The following is a 24,952-nucleotide window of genomic DNA, read 5'->3' as shown; positions in this document are numbered from 1 at the left end:
ACATTGGTAACTGAGACTTTTAGAAATATCGATATCAGTTAGAGACTTTTCCAGCTATCAACAAAGCCCTCTTCCATCTCCCACTCCAGTAAAGACTGAAGGATAGGAAAGGAAAAATAAGTCAATAAAAAAACTTAAAATTTCTTTTTTAAATCCGCATTTTCGTTCCTGGGACCATAGAACCAAACTCCAGGTCTCCCCTCCCCACCCCACCCCTCCCCCTCGGGTAACCCATGAGGCGGGATCTGCCATCTCCCTTGATCCAAAGCAGGCCCGAGGCCAAATTGGGAAAGCCCCTCCTGAAGCTGAGATGGCAGGCGGAGCTGAGGAGCCTCAGAGACCTTTTGCAATAATTTTAAAAAATTTATTACACGCACACGCAGCTTTCCCTCCCCTTCCTCCACTGGCTTCGGGTTATCAAAGATCCTTTAAAAATAATAATAGTAATAATCCCCTCTTCCTTATGAATAAAGCTCTCCAAACTGGCAATGGGAAAGGGGAGGAGGGAGCTTTTGGCTCCGAAGGACAGTTCCAGGCATTAAGTTCTCTGTCTTCACTTCCCCCTCCTCCGAGAAAAAAAAAATCACTCCAGCTCTTGAGTTCTGGAACAAAAGAACACAAGAATAGATGGAACCTTACTTCTGAAGCTCTCCCCAAGCGTCCTCAAAACCAAAGGACAGAGGGGACCTGACCACGCAGACACGCGAGAAGAAGAGCAGAAACCCGTAACCTCCGAGCAGAGAAAGAATTCCAGCCATTTGCTAAAATCACATTCAAACCTCTCTTGCCCGGGGCGGTACAAACAAAACAAACAAAAAATTAAAAAGCATTATGCAATATCTGGGTAAGGCCTTATTGTTCTATATTGTATAAACCATGTTGAGATGTGGAAGGAGTCGGTCAAGTCCAATAAACTCTAGGAAGAATTGCCTGTTTCAACAACGGAATTTTGAGTAATGCTGGTCTTCATTCCGAGGTTTGAAAGATGAAAACTTGAGTGTTAGAGGATGAGTGCCCCTTGAAGTGGCAGATGCCCTCTTTGTGCATGGGTGTACGTGTGATAGAGTGTGTGAGAGGTGGGGAGGGGGAAGACAGATCATCTAAAGCCTCTATAACCCCTCCCCCCACCGTAAAGCTTGAGAGCCCCCAAGACAAAGAGGCATAAAACTGAGAAGGAAAAGGCTATGTTAGTCTGTTAGTCCCCCTCTTGTCAAGGAGAAGGGAAGGTGAAGAGAAAACACGTTAAAACAGACATGTACCCATACTAGGAGGAAGAAAGAGGAAACGGAGAAATGGAAAAAGGTAGAAACAAGAGCCCAGCCTAGAAAAAGTGTTTGAGCCAGACTTCTCCTGACAGATTAGATGTCTCTCTCCCAGTGACCTCTGTTTAGCAGACAATAACTCACCGGATTAATGACCAATCAACGGAAGTACTTTTGAATTGCCTCCAAATATAAAACCCGAAGCCCGGGATCCTATGACAATTCGCTTAGGGCAAATTATTGGATCCCAGTCGGCCTGTCTCCTCTCCCCTCCCTCCTAGCTGCCTCTTTCTCCATGTGTATCTCTGTCTCTGTTCGTTTCTTGTTTTCCCCCACTGAATTATTGGATGTGGGGGTGGGGCAGTGGTAAGAATTTAGAAAACGAATTCTTTGACATTAACACACAGAAGTCTCAGGTTCTCTGGAACCCCTAAGGATGGTTTGAGCTCAGAGTTCTCCTGACCATTCAAAGTCTTATGGGGGCGGGGGGGAAGGGAGGAGGGAAGATGGTGGAGAGAAAGGAAAGAGGAGAACTAGCTATGCCTCTTCTTCTTCCACATCACTCCCTACAGATTCTTCCAATACTTTTCAATGACCTCACTTTCTGTAAACTCTCCCCATATATCAAACTTAAAATCTTTGCTTTCCCCTCTTTCTCCACACCCCCAACTCCCAGTCTATCTAGCAACTCTTAGTTTGAGAAAGTAGCCTTCCCTTCCCTTTCCTATAGCACTTCCTTTTAACTCTGACACCAGAGAATATTTTAAGAAGTTAAAAAAAATATGAGGAAGAGGTATAATTTTAAGCCCTCTGGTCTTTCTCCCACTCAGATTTGAACCTGCCTTTAAAGCAGTAGCAATTAACTGAGGGTACCTCTTGGAACAATTTCATTCTATTCTGAGCATCTCTTTCCTGAGACCTAGTATGTTACACAGAAAGCTTCCCTATATTAGGGTGGGGGGAAGTGAAATTAGAGAGCAGGAAACTGACTTCTGAAAGGTTGCTCACCATTTAGAAGATCCAGTCCATCACCAAGATCCAATTAGACTCCCTGTCTCTATTACCTACACCTAATATTCCATCTCCATCCTGCTCTGTCTAAGAGCATCCAAAATGGTGGCTAAAAATGAAACCTGAGAGAGTAAGGAAGTGTGAAAAAGCTGGAGTCTGGGATTCAAATTATATGAAATGACTTGAGTTTGCATAAGAAACCATACTACCTATGTAGAATTTGTATAATATGACCCATAGAGTTTTAGTATTTAACACTTTCTATGAAAGATATACACTCTCTATATGCATAACATATGCATACATGTATATGTGTGTAGAAAAGGTGTCTCAAAATTCTTAGCACAATATTAAGTTTTAATGGTTTAAAACTGCACTTAGACTTTTAGAACACCTTGTATATACTGATTGACCTATGTGTAGCCATATACAGTCCATGTTCATGGACCTATAGATACACACATCAGAAACTGTATCTATAGTATGTATATATATGTATGTATGTGTGTGTATCTATGTGGAGATGCATAAATCTACAATATTTGTGTTGGTGCAAATAATAGAGTTAATAAAGAATAATAAATCCAAATCTATTCAATAAAAAAGAAAGGATGATATTTTGACTAGTTATAGAATATTTCCCTTCAAGAATTCCACAAAAATGTCTGTACCATACAACTACCCAATTACACACAAACACATGCAGACTTTGTGTGGGCTTTGGTCTCATTGCTCTACTGCAAAGGGTACTGATTTCCCAAGCTCATCTCCATATCAAAAGCACCATTCGGTTCAGTAGCATCCTCACTTGGTAAATAATTAATTTTTAATTGGAGGAGAAAACCTCCGAATTGGCAATTTTTAACAGGGAATCAATGCTCCTATTGTCCCTATCCAGAACCTTTCTTCTCCCCTTTTTCCAACTTCCTCCCCCTAAACCACCACTTTCTCCTGCAACCCCTCTTATTAACCCCCTTCCAGCCCAAAACAAGCAATCCTCCAGCTAATTTGGGACTCCTCTCCCTGTTTTCTTCCTCACTGCTCCCTTCCTCTTCTTTCTCCCTAGTCTCGGCTGAAAGGTCTCTCAGAAACTTTCCACAGTCCGAGCCCCTCACCCCCACTAAAGTCACTCGAAGGCAGACTGAGAGTGGACATACCTCTCCCCCTGCTTTCCTGCCCCTTTCCCTCACCTCTTCAGGGGCTCGGACTCTGCCAAGCTGTAATGTGTTGGCTTGAGACCGGTTCCTAAAGCTTCTTGGGAAATCTGCAGTTCTCCTCCACAGCTCAAGATCCCTCAACAATGCTGGGAGTTTGAATTTCAAGAAACGCCCATTAATATCAATTTACTTCAATGAAACCTCGGGTTCTTCATCAAGTTGATGATTTATGATAAAATCAATTAAATTACGGCCACTTAGGGCCGGGTGGCTTCCTCTCGGATTTCATTGGTGCACATGGAGCAAGCTTCTGGTAAAAAAAAAAAAATGCAAGTTTAGCTGGAGGCGAGGAAAGATAATTCTGCGGCTGAGAAAATTTAATGCAAAGCAATTTCTAACCAAAGCCGGGTGTCTGGGCCAGGACCAATAGCCACTACTTCGCCTGGGGAGATGGGCAACTGGAGGAGCAAAACTTTCTGTCTGTATCTCCATCTCTTTCTTTCTATCTTTGTCTCTGTAGCTGTCTGTCTCTATCTCCCTCTCTCTGTGTCTCTCTCCTCTTTCGGTCTCTCTCCTTCCTCTCTCTCCCTCTCCTCCTTCTTTTTCTCCTTCTCCTCCCTCTCCCACTCTATCTCTTTTTCCTTCTCCCTCTCTCTCTCCCTCCAAACAGGAACAAGGAACATGGTGAGTTAGCCTCTTGGAAAAATACACACAGAGAAAGAATATATCTTCAAATCCATCAGCCATATTCTCTTTTCTTTCACCACACTTCCCCCTGATTTTTTCTTCTAGTCAAAAGATCTTCCAGATCCCTCAGCTCCGACGCCCACGCCTGGGTTAAAGATTCAAAGTGAAGATCAGAAGTCAGTAGACTGAGAGAGAGGAGGTGGAAAGAAAGATAGAGCTAGGATCCCAACGCTGTTTTCTAGTCAGGCCCGAGCGTTTTCAGTACGTGTCTGGGGAAGAAAAGTGGGGAATAGCTATATAGAGAGTTGTCTCTACATACTTATATGTATGTTGTTTTGTAACATATATATCTGAGGATATCTAAAACAGTATCATAACTATACTACAAGCGAAAAAACACACCCACAGGGAAGAAAATCTGCAAGGAAACCGGGAATCAATGTACAAAATATTCCCAATCGATTGCGGGGCAAGAGTGGCAAATCCTCTTCCTCTCCCTAGATATACACATACCCAAAGACCACTACCACCACCACTACCATCCATCCATCCATCCGTGGAAAGGGAGGAAATTCCCACAATAACCCCACATCTGGTAAAATAAGTCCCAAAGCAATAGAGGGAGCCTCGCCGCCTCCCACTTTGGGGAGAAAGGTCTCTTTTTTTCTTCTTCTTTTGCCTGCATTCTGTTTGGTTTTGGGTTCCCAGAGCAGGAAGCGAGTAAACACAATTTCAGCGGAGCCATAAATCAACTGATCCCCTACCTTCTTGCCTTAACACCCTGCCTAGGAGAGGCTCGGCGGCCCGGATTGTAGTTTCGTTTTCAGATAGCCAGAGAGGTGCGAAAAGTCTCAACAAAAGCCTTCGGAATAAAACCCAGAGGCTTGTTCCCAGAGATCTGTTAAATTTTGTGGGAAAAACCAAAGTGCCGGACTGCGACCCCCACCCCGCCCCCACCCCAGCCTTCCCAGGACACAAACACACACACGCCAACACTTACACATAGACACTCGATCGCCCGGGGCTCTAACTCCCAGAGTTTGCTGTCCTGCAGCCTAGTTATTAGTGGCAGACAAAGGCCCAGTGACTGGTCCGCGGGTGGGTTTTTCCGTGGGCCCTGAGATATAGGCTATTAGAGCTCTCAGTCGCGAGTGATACGCGGAACCGGGAATGAATTCCGGGACTAGGTCCTTATAACTTCAGGCACTGCAATCACTTACCTGCGTGACTTCCCACTAGGGTCTCCAGAGAAGGAGTATTGCGAAGGAGGTGAGGACTTGAGGGGCAGTCGCGGCGACTGCGGGGCCCCAACCCTTCAGCATCGCGGCCGCCACCACCATCATCATCATCATTAAAACCAAATCAACTCAGATACTTCCAGCGGAGTTGAGGGGAGAGAGTCCCGGATGCAATCTCACCCCCCCTACCCCACCCCCAACCCTCTCCCCTGCTTTGTTTGGGTTTTCGGAGAAACTTGGAATGAGATACATAGGTTTAGGCAGAGATATTAGTGGAAAGAAAGAATAAAAGAAAGGATCCCCTGCCCTCTTTTCTCCCCGGCTCCCCTCTACCCACACTAAGCTCTCCTGACTTGGGCTGCGCAGGTTGGAGGGCGCTGCTGAAGAAGTCCTGGACTTTAAGACTCATGCGCCCCTGGCCCAGCCTGGCACGGAGAAGCAGCCGTTGCTCTTTATAAAGACCTAAATGTCGCAAGAAAAGGATAATGGTGACTGACAAGGGGCACAGAGAAGAGACGGAAAGCAAACGGGGCGCCATGGTAGAGGGCACACCCAGGCTGGCCTCTCTTCAATGTCATCAGGCCGAATAGGTTCCATATGTCTGTCCAGTCCACATGGAGGGAAGGGGGCGGGAAGAGCTGAGGAAAGTCAAATGGACTCTGTGTGTGTGTGTATGTGTGTGTGTGCGTGTGTGTGTCTAATGGGGGGTGAGGAAGAAGGAAGTTTCTATTTTCCTTTTTCTTTCTCTGGAATTGGAATGGGGAGTTCTAGATGTCTTCCTGTCTTTTCTTTCTTTCTCTCGGCTAAGACAAGGTAAAGATATTTGGAGTATGAGGGAGAGATAGAGGAAGATGTGGAAAGACAGAGACAGAGGGAGAGAAAAATAGAGAAAGAGAGCAGAGACAGTAAAAAACATAAGAGGATGAGAAAGACATGACAGGGGAGAGAGAGAGAGAGAGAGAGAGAGAGAGAGAGAGAGAGAGAGAGAGAGAGAGAGAGAGAGAGAGAGAGAGAGAGAGACAGAGAGAGAGAGAGAGAGAGAGAGAGAGAGAGAGAGAGACAGAGAGAGAGAGAGAGAGACAGAGAGACAGAGACAGAGAGACAGAGACAGAGAGACAGAGACAGACAGAGAGACAGAGAGAACAGGGAAAGGATAGCAAAGAGAAAAGAGAAAAGAGAGGCATACGGATGAGAGAGAGAGAGAGGTTAATTCTAGTCCAGGGAAACCAGAAGTAAAAGTGGAGAGTTAGCTCAGTTACCTCATCCTGTGTAGATTGAAGGAAGAGAATGGAATGGTGGGATACATACTGGAATTGAAAGGGAAGGTTTTGTGATGGATATATCTCTGTCCTTCTGGTCCAAAATGAGAACATGGGTCTGACCTTTTAGAAGCACAAAAGTAAGAGGATGGAGGTCTTCCCTGCCCTCCCGTTTTTCTGGAGTTAGAGAGCTTTTACCCAAAGAAAGCTATGGGCTAGGATTTGGAGAACACTAGTTCTGTTTTTATGGTGGCCTTTATTATTGTTATTGTTACAATTTTTAATATTGTAAGATAGGTCCTGAATCAATTCACATCATTCTTTGCCACTTCAAATTTCACCCCTTAGCCTGTGTCCTGAATCCAGTTCCACTCCTCTTCCTAGTCCTAGTTCCATAATTGATTTATGACTTTTGATTCTGAAATGACTTCTCTTTTCAACAATTGTCTAAATAAAAGGCAGGGAGAAGGAAAAGGAAATATTTGGGATGAACACTTCCAAAATTTAACAATCTCCTGTCTATCTTCTCCACTAAAGAAAGCCTAAGGGAATCAGACTACTCTCTCTGTTTCTTTCTGTCTTTCTGTCTCTGTCTATCTCTATCTCTCTGCCTGATTCGTGTGGGGATGGGAACGGGAGAAGGTAGTGGAGGTGGGAGAGTAAGGATGTTTGAATTCTGGAACTGTGTTAGTATATGTGTATTTGAAAGGGGGGAAAGGTCTAAGTTATTTTTACATGCACTTGGGAGTGGGCTCTGAGATATGTATTTGTGAGTTAGCAATGTAATTTACATCTTTCTGTACTCTGCCTTTGTCTCCTCTCCTTTTCCTCACCTTGGGCTCAGTCCTAGAGAAAATTAGTCAGATTTTTCTTCCTCTTTCTTCTCCAATTCATGATTTCTTTTATCTAAACAACTCCCAGAACTGGTAACTTAATGCTTTCTGAATGATCTTGGGATAATAATAGACTTTTTTTTGAGAGACATGAGAACTGAAGTAATACATGCTGGAGTGTATGAGGAGTTTCTTTCCTGAATTGTTCCCAGTAGACCCAAGTCTTTGTCCTGGAGAACTCAGAAGAAGTGGGAAAAGACTTTGTTAGGGGCAGATATGGTTCATATTTAACTCAGCTCAACGAATGAAGGAAAAAGAAAAAGAAGAATCACTGACTTTGAGTTGCACTACTTTGGGAAAGCAACCTAGTTTGTACTGGTTGTTGCATCCTGAAACCAGAACATAAATGAGATTCAAGCTATTCTGTCAGATGAAGATAGCAGAAGAGATGATGGTGAGACAGTAGCATGGCCCTCATGGTCACTGTGTCTTGAAGAACTGTATGTGCTTTTGTTTTAGGTCAAGGAAGAAATTTGGGAACCATATTGTACCCAGGTTTGAGGAAGAATAGACAAAGGTCTGAATTGGTGTTGAGAGGATATTGAGGGAAAATTGAGGGGTGAAATATCCCCTTAGATCATGGAGGTTGATGCAGCACAGAGATTATTTGGAAAAGGAATTGGGGGGGGACGACACAAGAGAATTAAGGCATCCTGCTACAGATACCTCCAGAATAGCTTTGGCACCTACTTTTGGAGTTACCCACCTCCTTCCTCTTTTCCACACAAAACTGCCCCACACTCTAATTCAATTCTCTATCCATCTGAAACCAATTGAATTAAATCTTTAAAACAATATCATGCAGTTCTTTTTCTTTCCTCTCCAATCTCTCAAAAGAACACAATCCATCCTTCTCAAAGACCCCAAGTCTGACTTTGGCCATTGACCTGAGCAATAGAGAGCCTTGGATTGGGGGTGACCTCCCCCATTTCCTCCAAACTCTATAGACAATCAGGATAAGAAGAGAATGCAGAAAGGAGGGTGCTGTCTTCCATCAACACTGCATATATGTATGTATGTATGTATGTGTGTGTGTGTGTGTGGCCTAACACACATACACATGCTTTCCTGAAATCCCAGAGACACTGAAAAGGTCAAGGCCTATGTAAGGGGGGAAGGTAAGAAAAATAAAACCTGGAAGGGCCATTTTTCTCAACACTCTGACTTTTACTACCTTCCCAGTACAGGGTTCCACCATTCCTTCTCTTACCAACTCCTAAAGGGGTAACCTGGAATTAGACACCCCACCCCAACCCCACATTAGAATCAATGATCTTGAGCTGAGGAGTACTCAAGTTGTCAACTTCACCCCCACTTCCTGAATCCCAGCCATCTTCTTCTCAACCACTCTACCACCCTCCAAGACTATGAAATTCAGATCGACAGGAGCGTTGCCTCCCTGGGCCAATTTTTCATCCTCTGAATCTCCCCCTAAAATAAAATAGTCAAAATCAATTTGGAGGTGAATGTCCAAAGAAACATGGGGAATGACAGAGGATGGGGGGTTGGGGGGATGCTGCCAGGAGCCACTCAAAGACCAGTTTATGCCATGAATAATTAAGGTTAGTTGCCCAGTTGCTCTGATTTTTACTATATAAAGGTTTGTGCTGGCAGACAGAGTTAAATATCACCACTTATAGTGTTGGTAAAGTTGGTTGTTGAAGGTTCAGAGAGGAGTGAGGAGATAGAGAAGGAATCAAGTAGGAAAGGCTAGAGGAAGTGGGGTGGTGGAGGGGGAAGTTGGAAGTTGGGGAACTTCAGAATTGGGACATGCCAGAATGATTTAAATCTCCATTTCTTACTTAGTTAAACTTTCTGACACTCAGACAAGGTGGTAGCCAAGATGATCAGAATTCCTTGTTTCTCTCCCTAGCAGCTCTTTGTGGGGATACTAACAGTCTTGGATCGCTGAGTGAAAGCGATCGACTCCCTACCCTACCAGACTCCCACCTGACAATGGCTGAACCCCCACTGTTCGGGGCGGGGGGGCGCGCAATGAACTCAGTCCTTCCTAAATATGAATTCTACCCATCCGCTCCAATCCAAACACTTTTCAACCATTCCCTCTCTCTCCTTGTTCCAAGGCACCTCCATTCTAGCGAAAACTTTGGAAACTGTCCCCAAACCCTACTTCATCCTATCCCACACCCATTCCAGCGCCTGCTAATCAGGGTTCTGCAGCTAACTAACTATTAAGGGAACTTCCTTTGTTTCAGGAGGTTGGAGGAAGGCTGATGGGTTGTGAATTCATTTCCTTGTTTTGTTACCAAGGAGGTGGGGAGCCTAGGGCATCAACCTCCTGCTGGACTCGACTCCTCTCCGGACACTTCTCCCTCCACTTCTATTGTCTCTCCTAGGCAGATTCTCTCCAACACTCACTCACAAACACACTCACACAACAACAACCACGACAGCCACAACAACCACTAGGACTTGGTTTTCTTCTTGGGATCCCCCATCCCAGATAGAGAGGACTTCAACATCGGCTAAAATAATTTAAAAAAAAAAAAAAGAATTTTCATAAAACAACCGTTCTTTCCTAGACTCTACATCCCTTTTGACCAACAGCTCCTTCTTCCAGGAGAGAAAGGTGCAGACACCCTTGATTCTGGTCCTAGAAGTCATCCCTCCTACTGGAAAAATGATGAAAAATGAGGCTGCGACTGGTGAAGGAATGCTGGTAATATCGGGCTCAAAGATGTAATTTTTATATTAGGTGGTGATCTTTTACTGGGTTTATATGCCAATGAGGCATTTCCCATTTACCAAATTTATACAAATTTCACCTTAATTGATAATCACAGATGCTGTAATTTAAGACCTCCAGCTATAGAGCTTTCATATTAAGGGCTGATACATTACTGTAAATTTTCTGAAATAATCAACTCCAGGGAGCAGGACAGACAGGGTGGAAGCGACTCAGAAAATCTCTCTCTCCCCATCGCTGAAACAGCATCACTTTCACATCATTTTCTGTAAGAAATGATTTATCGGAGACACGGCCATAAACACCACAACTCGATCACAAACACACACAGACGCGCATACACACAATGGCAGGGCATACCGGTAGAGAGCTGACACCCATATTGCAATAAATCAAGAAAAGGTTGGAGAGAGAGAGAGAGAGAGAGAGAGAGGAGAGAGAGAGAGAGAGAGAGAGAGAGAGAGAGAGAGAGAAATATTCCTAAAATATCTATGCGATGCCTCAATGAGTATAAATACACATAGCACCATGTGAAGAGAAATGGCAGGAAATGAAGATGGCTATTTGTCACATTTTACGACAATAACATTAATAACAAACAATAAATTTACATGGACATATAAGACACAGTAGGTAGTGAGAAATCCCTTCTACTTACAATAACCCAGCCCACGTTGTGGCTCCGGCTCTCGGGGCTCTTTTATTGCTGTCTCCCTCTCCCTCTCTCTCTCTCTCTCTCTCTCTCTCTCTCTCTCTCTCTCTCTCTCTCTCTCTCTCTCACCCTCTCCCTCTCTCTTTTCTCGGGATATAGGCTTGTTTTTTAAAGGACAGTTGAATTGCACGTCAGAAACAGGGAGACCATGTCTGCGATTTTCCTGACGAATACATATCTATTCTGCAACCTCTGCATTAATTATTTAATGAATCACGTGACCAGGAGGGGGAAGGGGGTCTTTCGATTTCAGGCTCAAAGGACCACTATGACCTTCCCCTTTCAGGAGGAGGATTTTTTTTCCCTCCAAAATAGGTTCTCTCCCCCCCCACACACACTCCAGGAAGAAAAAATCTCCACCAATAGAACCTTAGACTTTAGCTGAGTTCTCTCCTCTAAATTCATCTATAGATATCTAACACTCAAGACAGAACCCATATCTCCTACTTGGTCTCTGTAGAGGTTTTAAAAAATAGTCTGTATAGGTAACTACCTGAGTAGGAGTGGGGGCCACAATCCAATCCAATGAAAGTAGTTTGCAGACCTCTGATTCTACTTTTCTATTATTTAGAAATAACGTCTCCCCCACACTTTTACCATCTCTCCACATTTTGTCATTCTCAACAACAACATTAAAGGCATCACCTTCAAGAGGAGAAAGCTCTCAAGATCCAGGTTTTAAAGAGACTAATCCATGACTGACCAGGGCTTCTGCTTTTCCCAATCTTTTTAACCTTCTTTATTGCAGTTTCTAAGGATGTAGGGTAGTATATAGGATGAAAGGAAGTCAACAGAGATCCCCACAACAGTCTTCCAACATGAAGACTTTTATGTTTTCATTTCTATTAAAGGAATCTAAACCAAATAACTGGACATGAACAAGCTCCAGAGACAAAGAGCAGGATAGGAATATCGGCACAAAGGACACAGACACACAACCTCTCTACCTATATCACACTTCTGACTTGGTCCTACCCCACCCCCTCCTGACACCCCCACAGCCGAACACAGGACAGCTGCAGATCTGAAAGTCTTGGGAGGGTGAGGGACAAGAAAGAGACTTTGAAGTCTAGAGTCCTCACCCTCCCTATTTTTCAGGCGTTAGAGGAAGACAAAGTGAGAGAGAGAGAGAGAGAGAGAGAGAGAGAGAGAGAGAGAGAGAGAGAGAGAGAGAGAGAGCCCTTCCAACACAAAGGAGTCTGCTCAAATGTAAAAGAGAAAGAAGGGAATAGTAAGAAGGTCAAAGAAGGAGAATTCATTCTGGAAACACACATGCACTCCCCCTCACACACACACCCCAATATCGAAAACTTTAAAATGTGTTAAGCAAGCAGAAGTCAATTAAAGTCTTCCCCTTTACCCAGGTAAAAATTCATCCTCTGCGTGAGGGATAACCACAAAGAACAGAACAAAAGAAAAACAAAACACAGAGAGAAAAGGGAGTCACTGAAGAAAAAGACCATACTTGGCTAACATTCCCCTTCTTATCTTCAGCTCTTAACTCTGAGTACTGTCTAAACGCAGCTGCATCACAGAAGAGAAGGAGAAATCTCAGGAAAAGAGCTAGCTGAGGGGAGATGGAAGGAACAAGGTGTCTCCCTTGCCATTGTTTTGTCTGCGGTGCCTGGACAAAAACCAAAATAAGGGGATACTTTCCCAAACACACTTAACAAACAACACTCTGAATGTCAACTATTCCCTCCAAACGGAAAAGTCCAACAAGCTGCAGTCACCCTTCGAAGACAGCCAGAACAGTATTCTTTCTTTCACCAACTATCCTGCTTTTCAACCCACCAATCTGTGAAGGTGTCCGATGGGTACACCAACTACAGGAGTAGCAAATGGGGAACAGACTTTATTGTCCTAATTATAAACACGTAAACTATTGAATTAAGACAACTTCCGTTTACACACACATACCTGCAACCCACAGACAACAGTATACGATATAAAGTCAATACCATCCCAGTCCCTACTTTCTAAGTTTTTTGAAATCAAATAACCAAACTGGTTCATTCCCTTGCCCCTCAAAAGAGAAGTACCCCCGTCAAATTCCAAAATGTCTATGGCATTTCGAAAAAAAAAAAATCAATATTGGCCGATATCTGGCACATCCTGCAAGACAGCACAACCCGCAACAAAGCATGGAAGAAATATTCAGTAAAAGGAAAGGCAAGCCTTCCCGGCGGCCTTGGTTAAAATGCCCACACTCAGTTCCAAGAATGGGAAAGGCGGCGATCAAAATAAACAACCGGCCCAATTCCAAGCTGAGCAGTTTCTCCCGGCCGATAAAACAGACGATTATATAGCTGAGAGGAGAGATTGATTTACGGATCTGAACGCGCCGGTTTTATGGGCTATCACAAATCCGTCAGCGCTCAACTCACGCTGGGAAACTTCCCTACTCTGTGTTCCACGCAGATCCTCCTTGACCGAAGCTTTTCAGGGAGACTCGCGAAGATCTTTTACCCTGGGCCTTCTCAGCTTCTCCCCGTTAGCCCAAATTCACAGCCCTTCCTGACCCCAACCCCTGTACCTTATTTTCTGCAATTTCAGTTTGTTTTCCCCTGGGTTTCCCAGGCTGGCGGAGAGAGACTAGCGGGGGAGGTATTCGGAATAAAAAAGAATTTGGCGTAGGGGAAGAGAGAGAGGATATTTTTTTTTAAAAAATCTGGAGGAACCCTGAGTGGGCGCTGAGATTCCTGCCTGGATCTGGAAAGTGTCCTGAGGGAGAATTGCCCCAAGCCTGAGTTTCCAGAGCAGCTTGTCCTTTCCAACTAGGGAAAGAAACTGAGGCGTCCCTTCCTTAATGGGGTGAGATAAGGGGGAGGCTATTGTATTTCCAACCCAGAGGGAGGCCAGATTAAGGAAAGAGAAACCTGGTCACCTTAAAATCCCCAAGAACTACAAATCTCTGAAACCATATGGGTTCTTTTCTTCCTGATTCTGGGTTGCCAAACCATGTGAGGGGACTCCTTAGGGTTTTCTCTTCATCTCTCATTCGATTTTTATGTTACTTTGTGTAGCTGCAGGTCCCTCTCTCTCTGTCTCCATTGCTTCTGTGTGGAGTCTCTTTGTGGATTCTGTCTTTAAGCATATCTATAGTTTGTTGTTGGTGAGGCCTAGATCAGAGAAGTTAGACCCCAAGCAGAGAGCCTGTTCTTTGATTCCTACCCCAACCCCCTGCCCCTAACATTGGTTGCTGACCTGAAACTCTGAGGTCTCAAGTAGCTACTATGGGGAGGGATTGCTAAATAAAGATTGTTTCCCCATGTGGCTGCAGAGAAGAATCTATAGTAGACTCTTTAAATCATGGAACACCTACCATCAAATTCCTACCATCACACTCCAACTAAGGCAAATGGTTCCCAGTCCATTTGAGCTTCCAGTCTCTATCACTATCTGTGCCTAGGCTAGTCTTTGTCTCTGTCTCTAAGGAGCCAGATTACTTCAGGTAACTTTTGAGCACATACATCCCGAGTGATATTCTGAGGGTCTAGATTCACGTAACTATGGCTTGGTTATTTTCTGATAATTTATGACTTCTCTGTTAGAAGACACTTCAGCTGGTCTGAGGACCTATCGAGAACAACTTGCCACAAGGAGAAGGCCTCCACTTCCTATCTTCCCCCCAAAACTTCCCTACACAGAGAATTAGGAGATGTTAATTGTGTATAGGGTGATGTCTATGAAAGGAGAGGATGTAGAGAAGGCAAAGGCCTAAGGGCAAAAAAAAGGGCATAGATACTGAACAAAAGAATTTCTGAGAATGTGTTGTATGCTGTGAGAAAGACCTGCAACATTGTAATTAGGACAGGAACCCAGGTGTTCCTTATCCCTTGGCCCTATGAGGCCTGCCTGCATCTCTGCCCATTTCTCTTCCCTTTGTCTTTGTCTTTCCTCCCAGCTCTTCTTTCATGCAAAGTACAGGGAAAATGGGTGGGTGGGGGCGGTGAGTGGAGGGCAAGAGACAGACCCTCTGGGGCAGAGATGCTAAAGCAAAATATATATACATATATATGTATATATATACACACATATATATAGTGAAGGAATATGAACAGATTCCTCTTTCTCCCTCCCTTCACTTATACCCCTCCAACTAAAAATCTTCTTAACCACTTTTCTCAGTGAACAAAATAGCCAAGGAATAATACCAGAGCATTTTTAAAATAGTAAAAATGAAGACAGGACCTAGGAAGGGTAGAGAAAGCTGTTCTATACTCTCACAGAAGCCTCCTCTCCCCATCTGGAGGGGTGAATCTCCCTCCATTCCTCCCTGTCCTGGATTGGAGATGTTACACAGCACAATGTCCAGTCTTGGAGAGGTCAAGGGGCTTCCGAGGTCATTCTCTGGTTATAATACTGAGCTAATCGCCTAGAAAATGTGGCCTCTCCATGAACTCTCTCTCTCTCTCTCTCTCTCTCTCTCTCTCTCTCTCTCTCTCTCTCTCTCTCTCTCTCTCTCTCTCCCTCTCTCCCTCCCTCTCTCCCTCCCTCCTTCTCCTTCTCTCTTTTCCTTCATCTATACAAACTGATAAAGCAGCCTCAAATTTTAACTAGCTTCTCCCTCCCCAGACACTTGGCCCCAAAAATAACCCTGAATCTTAAAAAATAAAAAACAAGGAAGGCCTAGAAAGAGGAGAGAAGGGGAAATAAGGGTGTGGGGTGGAAATCCTATTGGAATGTAAGTTTCTTGAGGACAGGGATTGTCTATTTTTTGTGCTTTTATCCTTAGAATTTAATAAACACTTTTTCTTTTTCTTTCAAGAAAGAAATGAGTGATATTCAATAGCTGAATAACAACCTCTCCTGTGAACTAATTTTTTCTCTAGAGATGAATACATTTATTTAAGTAGCATAACAGACACATACAAAGCAGAGAAACCTGTAAATTAACATTATGACTCATATCCATATTAAGGAATCAGTGACAGACCAGCTAAGATTTCTGTTTTCAAAGGGTAAACAAAGGAAAAATCACATGCATATACATGCCTCTGTGTGCATTCCTAGAAGGTATGTACGGATATAAATATGTATGTATATACATATGCTTATGTCTCTGTGTGTGAAAATGTGTATATACATATATATCATATGCACATGCATAAATGTATTTTCTGAGCCAAGCCTGAAAACCAGAACACCAAAAATCACTGAAACCACCTCATATAACTCACAACTCCTCTCTCTCTCTCTCTCTCTCTCTGATTTTTCAGGGGTCTGACACCTCAGCCCCTAGTCTGTTCAAACAATCTCCAGCTGTCAAGTTTTGCCCTCCCCAAAGTATCTGTCAAAATAAAAGAAACCAAACTGTACTAAGCCGTCACCATAAAAAAAATACAGTTCAGATACTTTTAAAAGAAAGAGGAGGAGAAGCAGGAGCGAGATCCTTATTTCAACTGGTTTGTTAGAAGGGCTCATAAAACCATCAAAAACCCGCCAGCCAAAGATACCACACTGTTACCTTTGGGTCTCCCTTTTCCTCCTGCTTGGGCTCCACGGATCCCATTCATGTTGACCGCCTTCTTCCAAACTGAGAGAAAAAAGTTTTCAACTTTATGGTTCCGAATTTTTTCCCCCTCGCAGATCCTGGAGAGGCGGCTAACACTTTTTTCCCCCAACAGACGGTCTGCGGAGATTTGCTGTGGAATAATAACAAAGGAGAGAGGATACGTATTTAAAGAAAAGAAGTGATTAATGGTTTTCTGTATAATTCTCGCATTTTTCTTAGCTCTTGTCTACACAGAATGGCTGTGAACTTTAGGTCCCATAGAAATCCTTTTTTCCCCCTACGATTCTATTCATACCTTCCAGGGGACAGCTTTGATTCGCTTCTATAGAGGAGCATTCCTGGGGGGCATATGCTTTTTAAGAACTATTTTTTTTAAGCATTAAGGACTGCATCTCCGAGCATCTAAACCCAGCATTTCGTTTTTAGCAGAAACAAAGCCTCTCCCTCTCATCCCCAGCACGGAGACAAGTTTCTTTTTTGTCTCAGTGCAGCATTCCACCGGTTAGAGACAGCCGGGCCAGTTCGAACAGTCAGTCCCCTAGGCCACCAAATGTGGGCCCCTAAACCCCTCTCCCTACCTCCCGAGACTGGCTGACTCTAGTTGACCTTCTTGCCCACCGACTCCCAAACCCCAGCACTTCAGATGATTCAAGTCATACACACCACACCAAGGGACGAAGTTAGGGACTTTTTTTTTTATTAGACTAAGGAAGATGCTACAAAGTAACAACATTTTTTAAAATAGCTAATTTCCTCTTTGGGAATGGTAGGCAACCTTAGTTACCGTAAGGCCTGGGAGGTCATAGTAAGGACTGACTTTAGGAATTAACGCACTCCATAAGTCAAGGCTGTGTCCTCGGATATTACACTAGAGAATCAATTGTTGTCCTCCTTCTCCATAGCTCCCCCCTCAAAAAAACACAGTCTGCGGGCAAACGGACCTTCGGAGCCCCAATGCTATTTGGTCCCCTAGTCTCTGTTTCGATACTTTCTATGAGAAAGAAAATGAAAATTAATACAAGAGGGGAGCTTCACAAAAGAGGCCATTCGTCTTCTTGATTATCTATTTGCTTGTCAGAGTTTGAGCTATGGCACCGGCCGGCTCCTTTGTAATATAAAAATCCTCTGAAAACCTGCAAACACCGAGAAACATCTGTGCAAAAAATTAGACTCATTAAGGCGTTAAACACCTCAGAGGAGAATAGTACCAGAGAGGTACCTTCTCAAGTCAGAGGAAGGGAGGCCTACCTCTTTGGGGAACTGTCTCACTACCTTAGAAACTTTAGTCTCCAAAGTGAAGATTGTTGGGAGTGAGTTCACAGAACGGTATTCTCTGTGCTTAGAACAAATAAATAAGGCCATCAAAGTCTTAGCAGGATTTAAGTTTCTTGTGCTATACCACTAATCTTTTTTAACCTTACCCCCACACCACCCCCAGTTAGGGATATGACTTGGTTCTCCAGAGCAATTTCTGGGTAAGGAAACAAAACCTAAACAAAACAGGAGGGCACTCCAAACCACCACCTGAAAGAGAGAGAGGAAGAGAGAGAGAGAGAGAGAGAGAGAGAGAGAGAGAGAGAGAGAGAGAGAGAGAGAGAGAGAGAGAGAGAGAAATAGATCAATAAAAGCTGACTACTGTCATTTGGGTTCAACTGAGCTAGAAAGGTTGTTTTTCTCAGGCATCTTGAAAAATCTTTGACCTACCCTAATAATATGCATAGCATGCAGTTTCTAGCATAGGTCACATCACCTGTATTCTTAGAGTTACATCAGGGCTTTAACAAAAACACAGCAAAGCTAGTCACAAGGGAACGAAAATTTATTTCTATTTTCACTATGAACACGCCATGGGAAATTTCACACTGACTGCCATAGAGGTATCTTTCTGCTCCAGAAGGGAGCCAGTTGACTTTGCAACAGGAATGATTTGGAATGTCAGGAAGAGAACATGAAAAGGACGCACACAAAATAAAATAAAATGTTCATAGTCTTAATCATCATCATCATAATTAAAAAAAAAAAACACGACGAGAAGACAACAACAAACGGTCAGAAGGCTCAGAGCATCTCCTTCCCAACAGACCGGGGACCACAAGAGTTCTGGTTGCTGGGCCAACATTCTTGGTCGGAAAACGGACTGACTGTTCGTAAGAGGAGGCCCATGCCTCAGGAAGAGCCTCTCAGAAAGAGAGAAATCAGAGTTCCAGGGTCCTTGTGTCTTAGGGCAATGTTACTAAGCTAAACAGGTTCCTAGCATTCACAAGCAAAGTAATTAACCTGCCAGTGCCTTCCTTAGCAGGGGATGCAAACACACTTTACATTCTCTTAGTCTCCTTTTCTCCCCCTCAGCCTCAACGTCCCTTCTTGGTGCAGTGGTGCCACTCACCCCTACCCTCATCCCTGGCTTTTCCACCCCCTCTCTTTCCTCCCTCCCTTCAGCACTCTCAGATCACATCCCTATGCAACATGTAGGAAGGAGAGTTACCAGACATCATACGGAGCAATAGTAGCTGAGGTTGGGGTGGGGTGGGGTGGGGGAGCCTCAAGTGAGTCAGAATTTTTTTCTTTAACCGTCGCAAAAACAAAACAAAACAAACAAAACAACAACAACCCTGCTCTATCTGGTTGTCTGAATATTCTTTCGTTGGATGCCTGGGATGGGGGGTAGACCGGGGAGAAAATCCAGTCCGTCTTCAAGAAAGAGCCTCATTTGTTAGCGGGAGCGCTGGTTGTCGAGGTAATGGCAGGCAGAGAGTCCGTCCTCTCTCCGGCAGACTGAGCATGACAAATGGGCCTGACGTTGGCGTGATTAAAGATGAAACATGGATCCATCTTCGCCAAATCTGAAAACTAGTATCTGTAACGTTCTTCTCCACCTCTTTTTTTTTCTCAAAAAAAGAAAAAAATGGAAGACAACAAGAGCCACAAACTCTGTGCTTCTGGGGGTCACTTCTGCCCCCTCTTCTGTACTTGCTATAAATAAGATTCCCCTCCCCCTCCTTCTTTCTCTTTATTATTATTGTTATTTTTTTCTGCAGAGACAAAATTTCCTGGTCCTAAGCACCACTGCCCTCCCACTTTTTCTCCTCCCCCCTCATCCTCCCACCAATCTCCACTCCCACCCCCATAAATCCAAAGTCTCCCCTCCCTGAGCGGGAGCGTTATAGTGAGGTGGGGGTTGCATTGGCTCGACTTTGGGCCCCTCCAGACGACCCCGACGTGCTTGATCGGATCTTCGTGTTGGGTAATTTGTGGTCTTTTTTCCATTTCATCCGGCGGTTCTGGAACCAGATCTTTATCTGGCGCTCAGAGAGACAGAGAGAGTGAGCGATTTCCACCCTCCGCCTCCGGGTTAGGTAGCGGTTATAGTGAAACTCCTTCTCCAGCTCCAAGACTTGCTGGCGGGTGTAAGCTGTCCGGGAGCGCTTTGGCTCTCCTCCGTTGTAATTCGGATTTACTGGACAGACACAAAAAAGGAAGAAAAAGAAAGTTTTTATTACCCTGGAGGGGAGGGGTGAAGTCCCTTCTGCACACAAAAACACACACCATGTCCCACCCTCCCTAACCCACCCAACCTTGGGGCAGTGGGAGGAGGGAAACCTCCGTAAAAGAGAAGTAAGAGTGTTCCCATAGGAAGGAGGGGAGGCGGAACCTCAAAGTTTTGTGGGGAGAGTGAGGAAGTGCCTTCACTTGGCTCCAATCGGTACCCTTCTCTTCTAGTCTAGCTGCCCCTGGTTGAAGGAGTGTGGCCAAGACCCGGACGGGAGGGAGTGTGTGTGTGGGGGTCTAGAGGTTTCTCCAAATTTTTCCCCCTTCTCTTTCCCAGCTCCCAGATTCCAGGCGGTTCCTGACTTGGGAAAAACTTTTGCCTGGTTCCCGAGACCAAGGAGACGGGAAGTGAGGAGAGGAAAGGGAAAAATAAATACACTGAGTTGACTCAACCCACTACTTAAATACAAATTATTGAGTTCCCCCCCTCCTTCCTCCTACCATAGCCCCCACCCCCAACATCAAACTTCACTTAAAGCTGCTCCTCCCGGGAGAAAAAGTCGCTGGTGAGAATTGTGCAGAGGATCAGGAACTGACTTCAAAGGCGAGGGGCCAAGCAGGCCATAAAAATTTATGGGGGATGTAATTATATGGCTCTGAAAATAGGCGACAGTAAATCTCCCCGAATGGCGATTTTACAACGGGGGCAATTGACTTTCCCCCTTTTCTCCCCCTTGCTAGGACTTAGAGGTTCCCCTCAGTATAAAGCTAAAGAAGTGTTGGGGGGAAGGAAAGGGGGAATGTGGAAAGGAAAGTGCATTTTAGTCACTTACCGGTGCTCACGTGAACTTTCCGCATCCAGGGATAGACTACGGGCTCTTTGCAAGAGGAGTGGGATGGGCTGGGGTGAAGAGGGTTTTGACCACAGGGCGGTGGCGGGGGGCTGGGGCTGACCGCCTCGCAGCGCTGGCCCGGCTCAGGGAGAAGGGCCCCTGCTTGCGGCTGGACCGGAGCCCTCGGGGACAGCACCGTCGGCGGCGGGTGGCCGGGCTCTTGACAGGACGCATAGGTCTGCACGGTGCAAGCCGCCCGCCGCCCGTACCCTGCCTCGTGCTGGAAGCTGCTCTCTCGCCTCTGGCCGCTGCCGTAGTACCCGGGCGAGTGGTTGCTGGGTAGGTAATCGCTCTGTGAATATTCCTCGCAGGGAGGGAACTTGGGATCCACATAGTTGGAGTTGATCAAAAAAGAACTCATAGCCATTAATTTCTGGGAATTGCCCACAAAATATACTAAAATTTATTCCGATCCCTGACTCGTTTTCCTGTTTCCGAAAGCCCACCTACTTACTGTCAAGTGAACTAAGTTAGGGGGCCACGTGATCCCCCGAGCCAATAGCCGCTCCGGCGGCGATTCCCGGATAAGGAAATCTGTTCACCCGGACCCTACTCTAGCCAAAGAGCTGCAGCACAGAAAGGGTTTTTTCTCCCCCCTTCTGCTCTTCCCCCACCCTCACCCCCATCACCAGTATTTACATAGGGCCAATGCGTGTGCGACCTCCTCCCCTTCTTTCTCTCCCTCTTCAGGGTCCCTGAGGGACCGGGTGCAAAGAGGAAGAATTTGGGGGTCATGAAGGGAGCACCCCTCCATTGAAGCTTTCCCTCTAATGTGGGAAGTTCCGTCTCTGCCTTCGTCATCCTCCCCCACTGTTTTTCACCTTAAGGAGCAGGAGGGATTTTTTGACACCTCCCCCCAAAAAGCTGAGATCCAAAGAGGAGAAATTGGGGAGTGGGGCTAGATTCTTCTTGGAGAGGGCAGTTCATTCAGATGGGGAAGGGAATTGGGAAGGTGTCTCTCCGGCTGAGTTCTCTTCTTTCTCCAGGGGTTGTGGGAAGGGGGTGGTGGTGATGGTGGAGAGACAAGGCGTTGGAGCTGCCCGGGTGTGCTGAGGGGGTTGGCAGAGATGAATTGAACCGGTTGCGGATCGATAGGAAATTCATCCACTAATTCGGGGATACCTCGCCTTCCAAATCGCTTTTAGCTGCTCTATTAAGCTGATCTTGTCAGTGTGTCCCTCTGTCCCCACTCCTCCCACCCCTCACTGCCCCACCTTACTCCAGCGTCAAGAAGAGCCGTTCTTTTGAGAAAGAAAAGGGGTGGGGGGATATGAAAATCAGGACCTTTGAGCATTAAACGAGCAATAATTTCTTAATATCAGCTACATCTGAGTACTAACAGTCTCTCGAAGTACTGATTTAAGACTAGCAATAGTATGGAAAGGAATGCTAATATCGCGTCTAATGTGGTCTGTTGAAGTCCTATGGGTGACACTCCCCCTCCCCCAGTCTTTTATAATTGTTTATAACAATTGTATTTAAATGGGAGCATCTCATTCTGAGTTGAAAGTTGAAAAGACACCTACTCCCCCACCCCAAGCTCCTTTTAGAAAGAAGTACATATCTTAGGAGATCGGCTTCCATCTCTTTCCTTTTTCAAGTCAACAGCCTCAGTCGTTTGGTAATTTTTATCCCTGATGTCGCGCCCCCCCCTCCAATTCACATATATATATATATAATATATATATACATATATATATAATGTGTGTGTGTGTGTGTGTGTGTGTGTGTGAGAGAGAGAGAGAGAGAGAGAGAGAGAGAGAGAGAGAGAGAGAGAGAGAGAAGGGAAAGGTTTGTTTTGTTTTTTAACTCTGGTTAACTCTTGAGAAAGAGCTAGAAAGAGGGAAAAAGAAGGAAGGAGCCAGGCTGTGTGGTTTCCTAGGGCAAGGAGCAGAGATCTCAGGTAGATAAATATCTCCTCCAATAATGAAAGAGAGAGTGAGAAAGACAGAGAAAAGATACTCAGGACTTAAAGAAAAGAGCGCCCTTCTGGTTACGTCACTGGATCCTCTTTATTCTAGAATTTTTGTTTTCTCTTCTGGAAAAAAAAAGAGCGGAGTGTTTATGTCAACTACATATTCCCCTAGATACGAATTTGTGACCACAAAATTCCTTACACAAATTCGGATCTACAGGGTATATACAGAAGACAGAGAGATCTTCTTGGCATAGAAATCCTTCAGTTCGTTTACTCTGAGCACGGTCTTCCTTTTTTTGGGGGGGGGGGGGGCCGCGGGGATAGCAATTGGTCTGGTCGGGTTTGGTTTGGCTTTTTGCCTGTTTCTTTGAGAGGTGAGGACAGAGCAGGGCTCTGTGAGGACCCGGCGGAGCGGTTCGAGTAGCCTGTATTATGGGGTGTCATTCCTCTTCCAACCCCTGGAAATAGATGCAGCTGATTCCGAAAATGCACGCGAGCTAAGACCGTAAGCTGTTCAACTCCCAGGCGCATGAATTATGAGACGTAAACATTGGCTAAGTACAAAAGAAGGAAGGGTCACCCAGAGGCTGAGGAGCAAAAGTCAAAATTTATCCCCTTTGGCTTCCCTCCTCTCATCCCCTGCCCCCAAAAGACTTTTCCTTTCAAAAAAGAAAAACAAGACAAAAGCCCCCCAAAACACCAACCCCTACACACAGAACAACTGGGGCTCCCTTCTCTCGTTTTCTCCTTTAGCTCTCAAACAAACAAATATCTCGATAGCTATTTTTCCTGGCGCTTCTCAGAGGAAAGAGGAAAGAAAGGGTGACAGAGTGGAAGGGGAGAGGGTGTCATAAAAGTCCTTTTAAAAAAGTCTATTGTAAAAAGAGAAAAAACAGCTGTAAAGAGAAAGGCAAGGAGGTGAAGCAGATGGGGCCGCGGGTATTTAATGATGGGCAATTCCGTTTACAACCTGAGAAAAAGATCAAAGGCGTTCCATTTCCGAACGAGGGGAGATGTAAAACAATAAAATATTCAGCCAGATGATGCAGCAACCCCCGCCCCTCTCTATTTGGAAGAGAACTGAGTAAAGAGATAGAATATTCTATGAGCAAAGATAGAAGTCCCTGACTCCCCAGCTCCAGAACCTCACCCAATCCTGTCACTGATGTCTAAACTATCCTGCTTTCAAGGCACCTGGCTCCTTGGCAGAAAAAAAGGGTCCAGAAGAGGGAAAGAAATAGGGAGAGGGTAGAGCAGATATTGAAATGATCTGCAAATTATCTTCAGCCCTCCCTCAAACTCTGCTAAGAGGATGGGCTCCCAAGCGATGAGATTCAGGGGACTAAGTCTAATTACAGATGAGGTTCTAAACCTGTGGTCCACAAATCCCTAAAGAATGAATAGCTAGATTTCAGGGGATCTGTGAACTTGGATGGGAAAAAAATACATCTTTATCTTCACAAACTTCTAATGAGAATTTATTATTTCCTTCACTTGTTTAAAAACATTATTCCAAAAGGTGGTCCATTGGTTTCAGCAGACTGCCAAAGGGCACATGACACAGTTAAGAATCCATGTATTAGAAAGAATTTAATACTATTTTTTCCACCCCTGCCTTCCAGGTGATTCTCAAATCTCCCTGTAGATCTTTACTAGGTATGGGGAATTTGGAGGATGACTGGAAGCCCTCTCCATTGCCTGAAATGTCCATATTATAACACTACATTCTCTACACAGTCTCTGAGTCTGGGAAAATGTGGTGTTGTCCAAATGAGGTCCCTCTTCTGGACCTTTTTTTCTGCAACAATAACAACAACAATAAACCTCCTCAATAAATACTCAGAGAACAGATGTTTTCAGAAGGCCAAAGCCTCTGATTGGGTATACTGGGAGACTCACTTAAGACAGGATTGGAATTTACTCACCCCCTTCTCTCTTATTTTTAGATACCTAATTTCAAATCCAAAAGTTTGCAATTCTCTAGTTCTTTTCTTCCCCACGTGACATCATCATAGCCCGAAGGAACTTTTATTTAATCGTGCTTTTCCTTAGATCTATTTAACACGAATGGCTACAAAGGTACTGATTGTTATTGATTTTTTTTCAAACTCGGATTATTTAGGTAACAATTTGCTCCTGAAGATGCAGGGATATTTGAGTTTACTCTGGACAGCAGACAAAAGGAGAATGATAGGAACATCTCCAGCA

The 24,952-nt window shown here is 44.7% G+C and overlaps 2 protein-coding genes across 8 annotated transcripts in view; both read right to left on the bottom strand.

The window, feature by feature from the left end:
- HOXB3 (homeobox B3) overlaps nt 1–24,952 on the bottom strand; it is a 62,940-nt gene that overhangs the window by 11,475 nt on the left and 26,513 nt on the right. For 5 of the 7 annotated variants that reach the window (XM_072646153.1, XM_072646156.1, XM_072646155.1 and 2 more), the window contains exon 2: nt 16,397–16,574. The gene's annotated coding sequence lies outside the window, so the exon portion shown is untranslated. Of the gene's footprint in view, nt 1–5,337; nt 5,530–16,396; nt 16,575–24,952 lie in introns of those variants that run through there. The other 2 variants (XM_072646158.1, XM_072646159.1) reach the window with 1 other exon arrangement.
- Nucleotides 18,246–21,411, bottom strand: HOXB4 (homeobox B4). Its single transcript, XM_072646166.1, has 2 exons — nt 20,767–21,411; nt 18,246–19,901 (listed from the first exon to the last, which is right to left on the bottom strand). Exons 1-2 carry the CDS (start codon nt 21,191–21,193, stop codon nt 19,606–19,608), a joined length of 723 nt encoding a protein of 240 aa, XP_072502267.1. The 5' UTR covers nt 21,194–21,411; the 3' UTR covers nt 18,246–19,605.

The sequence above is a fragment of the Notamacropus eugenii genome, chromosome 2, assembly GCF_028372415.1.
Source record: "Notamacropus eugenii isolate mMacEug1 chromosome 2, mMacEug1.pri_v2, whole genome shotgun sequence".
NCBI lineage: Eukaryota > Metazoa > Chordata > Mammalia > Diprotodontia > Macropodidae > Notamacropus > Notamacropus eugenii.
The sequence above is the reverse complement of the archived record's forward strand: the minus strand, read 5'-3'. Positions and strand labels throughout refer to the sequence as shown.

Excerpts from the sequence above, each read along its gene's own strand:
- HOXB4 (XM_072646166.1), bottom strand. The coding sequence starts at position 21,193 with ATGGCTATGAGTTCTTTTTTGATCAACTCCAACTATGTGGATCCCAAG. Across the intron at positions 19,902-20,766 it reads GAAAGTTCACGTGAGCACCG|TAAATCCGAATTACAACGGA; the intron begins GTAAGTGACTAA and ends GTGTCTGTCCAG.